The sequence below is a fragment of the Patagioenas fasciata genome, chromosome 6 (genome assembly GCF_037038585.1).
Source record: "Patagioenas fasciata isolate bPatFas1 chromosome 6, bPatFas1.hap1, whole genome shotgun sequence".
NCBI lineage: Eukaryota > Metazoa > Chordata > Aves > Columbiformes > Columbidae > Patagioenas > Patagioenas fasciata.
The window spans coordinates 13,763,760-13,771,197 of NC_092525.1; the positions used below are offsets into that span (position 1 = coordinate 13,763,760).

At 51.2% G+C, this 7,438-nt stretch overlaps 1 protein-coding gene across 1 annotated transcript in view; it reads left to right on the forward strand.

Annotated features, from left to right (window-relative positions):
- The window catches only part of PAPPA2 (pappalysin 2), an 89,422-nt gene extending 81,984 nt beyond the window's left edge, over positions 1-7,438 (forward strand). The window contains exons 21-22 of the mRNA XM_065842386.2: positions 4,208-4,306; positions 6,414-7,438. Coding sequence (XP_065698458.2) covers positions 4,208-4,306; positions 6,414-6,488 — 174 coding nt within the window. The 3' untranslated portion in view covers positions 6,489-7,438. The remainder of the gene's footprint in view (positions 1-4,207; positions 4,307-6,413) is intronic.

Sequence of the window (7,438 nt, forward strand, 5' to 3'; positions counted from 1 at the left end):
GCCCACCTTGCTGATGGCACTGGGGGCTGGACACCAGCTCTGGGGAGGGGACAGCCTGCTCGGGGACTCCACAGGGGTGGTGGAAAAAAGCTGTGCACAGATGCTGCTCCTCACACAGCACCTCTGGGCAGCCTCAAGAGAAACAGCACCACCGAGTCCTCCAAGATGCTTCTGCTCAGGATGCAGCGGAATCTCAGCACCCTTCCTCACATCCCTCCTGTGCCTGTGATATTTTTCCCTCTTTTTTTACAAAAAAAATAATAATTTTTTCTCTTTTCATTTGTTCCTGTCCCCAGCTTTGAGAGCCTGTGTTTTTTTAGCCTATTTCATTTGCCAAGCACTTGACTGGCAGTTACTATTTTTACGGCGGCAGCGCGGGGCTGGGGCCCGGCCGTGCCAGATCTGCACCTCCACGTGCTCCCACACGCCCCGCGGAAGCTCCAGGCTGGGTAAACAAGGAAGATGGATGGCAAGAGCGGGGAGATTTGCTGACACAGCCCAGCTTGGTGGCACGCTGCCTCGCCGAGCAGCTCCTGATCGCTCACTGCGGCACGGAGCAGTTGCAGCGGTTACCGTATTCATTTTTTCCCAGTTTATCTGAACCATTTGAACCAGTTTCTTTTCCCTGCATGCTGGAGGATGCATATTCTGGTAGCTAAAACCCAGCTGGCCATTTCCCCAGTTCACATCCATTGCCTTTGTGTGCCATGGTTGGCCATTGATGTGCTGGGTTTTTTTTTCCTGTTAGCATCTTAAAATATTGTCAGGTGTTTTTGCAAGTCACCAACATGGACAAACCTCCCTTCTCCCACTGCTGGCATTGCTTTCTGTAGAGCAACATGGCTCAAGTAGAGGCTGAACAGACTTTGGGTTTTTCTCTCTCACATCACCTGCTGTTAGAGTATTGCATTGCCTGTGTCCTCATTGCTGTGACTTCTGAAGACCAAAATGAGACCAATGCAAGTAGGAGGGCATCTGTGCCTTCAAGGGTCATCCACCAGCACCTTACTTTCCTCTTTCTGCTTGCAAACGTGAAACCATCTTTGTTACCATAGGACACAGCTGATGGTTTTGACCTAAAGAAGGGAAGATTCAGGCTGGACATGAGGAAGAGATTTTTTTTACACTGAGGGTGCTGAGAGCCTGTCCCAGGTTGGCCAGAGAGGTGGTGGATGCCCCATCCCTGGAGACATCCCAGGCCAGGCTGGACGGGGCTCTGAGCAACCTGAGCTGGTGAAGATGTCCCTGCTCATGGCAGGGGTGGCACTGGGGGAGCTGGGAAGGTCCCTTCAACCCAAACCATTTGATGATTCTGTGATCTGGAAATCCTTGATGAGGCAAAGCAATGGGATTCCCTGTGCTTCAGGCACTGGGTGAGGAGCAGGGACAGCAGTTCCCAAGCCCTGCGCCTGGCTCTCCTGAGCCTTGAATCCAATTAGTCATTTTTTATTTTCCTCTCAGATGTTTTTCCAACATAATTTGGAGCATGAGTTGTTAAGTTTCCCCAACAAGTGTTGCCATAGGAGCCTGTATTTGTTTAGGGTGGGGTACGGGCTCCGGCGGGTTGAGAGGAGGGGGCAATTAGCCCTAATAGGTGTAGGGAGAAATGGAGAACCTCTCCTTCCCCGTCCTGTCCCCTGTCTCTGTTCTCCCCCCACCTTGCACACAAGGTCTGGAAATCATTTCAGACCTGTGCAGCGGGATGGGCAAACCCTTCCCATAATTGTATGGAAACTACCGAAGCGGCGAGCACTGTTTTGCCTGTGAGTCATGACATATGGAGCAAAGCTGAAGGAAAAGCTCTGCTGCGGGGAAGGCTGCAAAAGCAAATTGCATCTAGAAAAGCCTTTCCCTGCCTGCACCCCTGCACCTGTCAGCCCCAGCATCCCTGTCCCAGCCCTCCAGAGACCTTTGATCACCATCATTTCAGGCTCACTGATGTTTTTCAATGGAAGAGGAGTGTTGATTAACCCTATTGCCTTGGTGACGTTGCACCCTGGTCTCCTGTGGATGTGGTTTGTGACAGCAATGATGGGAGCCAAATCCCTTCTTGTTTTTGAGTGAGCTCTCTAATCCGGCTGTGCCTCAGTTTCCCAGCTATAGGCAGGTGCACTCCTTCTTGTGCAAGATCTAATGGGCAAATGCCATCTCTCTGTGGCTGCCTGGATTCGGTGTGGGGATGGTGGTACTGATGCCATAGCCAGACTCGGTGGTTTGCTATAATCCCTGCTGCTACTTCCTAAAGCGACATCAGCCTGTGCTGAGGCCGTTTCTGTTCCTCGTGAGTCATGATGACAAAAAGCCACATTGGTTCCTTGGTTTTGGCTTGGCTTTTTCGTGAGAGTTATTGGGATTATCACCAGTCCCACATGTTGGCTTCGGTGCTGTGGATGCAGGGCTGTTGCAGCGTGGTGACGTTTTTCAGCTGGCTGCCATTCAGTTTACGGGAGCCACAGATGGGTGTCCATCGAAGGCTGCCTCTAGGTGTTTTCTGAAGCCCAGGTGTAGTTTGGGGCCACTAGATCCAGCGAGAAGGTTGGCTGTTCTCATGAGCAAAGGGGCGGCCAGGTTTCCCCCAAGAGCCCTTTCTGATGACAGCAGTGCTGGAGGTTGGCCATGGTCGCTGGGCCAGTAGCTACCATCACAGAGCCTGGAGCAGGAGAAGCATTTCATTACTAATCACTCAGTTAATGAATGGCCCCTCGGTGCTGTTAGCACATTCATTCGTTGCTTGGCAGTGCTGATGTGTGTCTGTGATGAATAAACTGTCGGCTGCAGATTGTTCCTGACGGCTCATTGCAAATCCTTCACACGGAGGTTGTTATGTTGCATCAGTTGCACAGTATTTGTTCCTCAGCCCTAGTTGGCTGCTTCTCAGCTCCAGTTGCTTGTTTCTCTTCTCTGATCAGATGACTCACGTAACTAAACAACAATAAAAAGGATTTCTGAATGGCTGCTTGTGCCATTTAACATTTCTGGACAGAAAGCTATCCTGCTGCAATAGCTTTCTGTTGTCATGCTAGAGATGAAGGTAAAGAAGGCTTGTTGGAGATGGAGCATTTATCTGAGCTGGGCTTTACAAATCCCTGGTAGTCCCAGGCAGAGCTGACAGTGACCCACAGGAGAGTAGCGAAGGGCACTGGGCTGTGCCACACAAAGAGAAGCCACCATTATTTTGGCAATGCAAAATCTCTCACCACTGAGCCATATGGATTCCTTACAGAGGGTGAGATTTGGGCCATGAAAAAGAGACATGAGGAGCAAGATGGCCTAGACTGAAGCTGGAAGGTGGCCTCATTGCCAGTATTTCTGGTTATCAGCAGGCTGGTGCCCTCTCTGCTAGTTCCAGAGCTGGATTTTGCCTGCAGGGAGCTAGTTTTAAATGAAGATCCCTTCTCTTTGTCCCAGCTGGCCACCAGATAAGTAGCCTTGTAGTCCAACCTGGCAAGGTTTGGTGGAGCAATGTTCTGGAGACAGGGATAGAGCCTCCAGTGGAGAGTCTAGAGGAATTTAGGCACGTGTTCTTTGGGCTAAGATCCAGAGCATTCTGGAAAAGGTATCGCTCTTGCAACCAGCACTTGCCAATGCTCGGCTTGCCTTGAGTACAAGTACTTCTGGGAGACTTCTGACATTGCTGAACCTTTCCAAGGGGGATAAAGAACTCACCTTCCTGAGGTAGCAGGATGTTCTGTCGAGTTTTGTAACAGCCTCTCCATATGTAGCTGCCCAAGCCAGGTCACCAACCTCAATTTCAGGGCCATCTCTTTGGGAGGAGGGGTGGTGGACAGAAGACTTGGGTCAGCTTCTCACAGAGCCCTTTCCCAGCTGTGGAGATGCAGAGAGCTGGATTACTGTGCAGACAGGTGAGAGTGGTGTGAGAAGGTGGACAAGCAAATGAGATGGTGAACTGACTCCTAGTTGGGTGACAGTGGAAGCACTGGGACTTAGATCTTTCAGGTTGGGGTCCTCTCTAGCCATGTGGATTTGTCTGCTGACACCATTCCTTGATCCTCGAGCTACAGCTGTTGCCCTCTGAGTACCAACTCCTCCATACACACCTTCTAGTGCCCTTTAGATTTGAAGAGGTTGTGTATGGTGTTGCCTTGGCCCTTATCAGAGGTGCACAGGGGCTTTTCTGAGGAGCTGGGATCTCTGCTTTTGGGGGCAACTTTATGTTTTTGAATAACCCCTTCATTTCTCTGCCTAGCCCTTCCAAGCAGACGGCTGGTGCGACACCATCAACAACCGGGCGTACTGCCAGTATGACGGGGGTGACTGCTGCTCCTCCACACTGTCCTCCAGGAAGGTAAGTGAGCATCTTCCATGGCAATGGCCAGGATTTAGGATTACATGGTGACCGCTGGCCGTGGAGCCGGGCCTGCAACGCAATGATTTTAAACCCAAGCCAGCTGAAGCTGATAGATGTCATCTTACTGATGAATAGCACGGTTTGGGCTCTGGCCAGCAGGACTGAAAGCTCAGTCTGGCTCCCAGTGAGGTTCATGGGATTCCCTCTTGTTTTGGGAAATGAGTCCCAAAGAAATGACTTCCATAGGATGTAGCACTAGTCATGGTGTCACCTTATTGGATGATTGAGCAATCTCAGGAGATTTTTGGTGTGGTCCACTGGCATCTGCTATGGGCTGTCTTTCCCTTCCAGTTCTCCTGGGGAGGCAAGGAAGGAGGAATAGCATAAAGGGAGCAACTTGGCATTGGGGTTGCACAGACCCTTCTTTTGTCTCCCATCACAACCTCCCCTCCCATCTAACTTGCTCTCCAGCACTCACAGCCCATTCTTTTTAAGCATATCCAACAGCAAAACAAACCATAGGACACGAGATAATTTCTCACTGCAAAAATATGTGAATTTGGATCTTCTCATCTTTGTTGTGGAGCTTGAATCATTTTTCCTTTCATCACGCATACACACACAGAAAAAAAAAAAAAAAAGAAAAATAAAATCCTGGGGAGATCCAGTTGAGATAGGAGAGAAAAGGCTTTACACCCAAGTGATGAGTGAAACATCCCCAGCAATATCATGACATCTTGGAGCAAGGCATGGCTCTTCGGAGGTCTGAGATATCTGGATCTCTGGCCAAAATAAAGGGTGGGTTTGCAGTGGAAGGTGGGGGGGTTCAGTGCCATGGCTTCAAGGAGACCCAGCCCCAGCTCAAACCCCGCCCAGGTCCCAACTCTCCTACAGCACAAGCCTCCAGCACGTCTCTGTTAAGACAGACACAGGAATATGGGATTCAAACACCAAACAGGCTTCAGCCTTTCACTAGTCTGAGATGTGAAAAATCAAATGTGCTTCCACAGTAAGAAATACTGCTGGCTCTGAGCCTGATGGGTGTAAAACCTCTGGAGGAAATGGTCTTCTCAGCTCCCATGGCCGGGCAATTGTCAACCAAGAGCCAGATGCTCTGCTGGTGCCTCCTGCCTTGCTCTGCTGCCACCAGCTAAGGTGACACAACCTTGCTCAGCCACATACAGGTGACGCAGGAAAAACAATGTGCGATGAGCCTCTTGACCTGCATGGGATGTTTCAGAGCAGCACAGCTTGGGGGTTACCCTAGATGGACCCACTACCTGCCCACTGAAGACCATTTCTGCTGGCACAGCCTCCAGCCTGCCTGTGTTTTCTTCATCCCTAAAGCACATCTACCCTGGCTGCTATGCGAGGCAGTGTGGAGGACAGCCTCTGTAGCTGGGTGGTTGGCTGAGTTCCTCCAAGAGGTGCAGAAGACAAGGCTGTGCTACTTTCATGCTTCACTGAGTCTGGAAGAGCCAGGAGTAGATTGAATCATAGAATCATATAACAGTTTGGGTTGGAAGGGACCTTCAAAGCTCCCCCAGTGCCACCCCTGCCATGAGCAGGGACATCTTCACCAGCTCAGGTTGCTCAGAGCCCCATCCAGCCTGGCCTGGGATGTCTCCAGGGATGGTTCATCCACCACCTCTCTGGGCAACCTGGGCCAGTGCTTCACCACCCTCACTGTAAAACATCTCTTCCTCATGTCTGGTCTGAATCTACCCTGTTGTAGTTTAAAACCACCACCCCTTGTCCTATTGAAACCAGCACTGCTAAAAAGTCTGTCCCCATCTTTCTTACCAGCCCCTTTTAAGAATCGAAAAGCTGCAATAAGGTCTCCTCGGAGCCTTCTCTTGTCCAAGCTGAACACCACCAACTCTTTCCATTTCTCTGAGCATTTCTGTAGCTCCTCTGGCCCCTCTCTAACAGGTCCATGTCTGTCCTGTGCTGAGGGCTCCAGAGCTGGATGCAAAGCTCTGGAGGGACAAGACCACGGGCTCAGATGTCCATACCGGGGTGGAAAAGACTTGGAGGGGCACTGGGGTGCTGGAGGTTCAGGGAGCTCCAAGCAGAGACTGACATCTCCCTTGGGTCCCCACAGGTGATCCCATTTGCTGCTGACTGTGACCAGGACGAGTGCACGTGCCGTGACCCAGCAGCAGAGGAGAACCAGTAGCAACACCACCAAGGGCTTCTCTTGGTCACAGGCGAGCGCTGGAGGAGCAATGGGGCAGCAACGGGGGCTGCTGGGGACCGGCAGGGTACCAGGGGTATAAGGAACAGCCGGGCAGGGAGACAGTGGCTGTGCATGGAGGGGACGGTCAAGGCCACCGAGCATCCGGGTGCATGGTGGTCCCCTCCCCATCGCTGCTCCCTGGGATATGGGGACCCCGTGCACGCTCGAGGTCTCCGGTGCCACCTCAGCCACATGTCGGGCTGGGCTCCCACAGTGACAGACCAGCTGCTGCCATGGACATTTGTCCTGGTCTGGCATCTGTGTGTCTTGTCTTTGCTCTAGATTTTGTCACTATTCACCCCCTTCTGCTGTACAGGCTGCTTTTAGCAAGGTCGAGGTAGTTGTGATCTCTCTGCCAATATTTAAACTTAATTATATATATATATATACACATATATATAATATATATAAATATATATTATATTTTCTTTGCTCTTGATGAAGCTGAGAAAGGATATCCTTTGTCACACACCCATGCTGCTGTGAAGTACAAACCACGGGGAAAAGTGCAGGTCGGGCTGGGAGAAGCGGGGAATTTCCCCTCCTTGGCTGAGAAGGAGCTGGAAGGAGGACAGAGAGAGAAGCCAAACCCCCAGGCCATGCCAGGAGAAACCTCCCAGGGTGGGTGGCAGCAGGAGCAGACACAGGCCACCGTCCCTCTGTGCAACGCTCCGCCTGGCCACTGTGCACCCAACAAGAAAAGGGATGTAGTGGGCAACCCCAAGTAGCTGTGTGATGCTCTAAATGAAGGACCATGAGGTGGGCCTTTTTCTTCCATTTCTCTTTCTTTCTCTTTTTTCTCTTTCTCTTTTTTCTCTTTCTCTCTCTTTCTTTATCCTCCTCTCCTCTCCTCTCCTCTCCTCTCCTCTCCTCTCCTCTCCTCTCCTCTC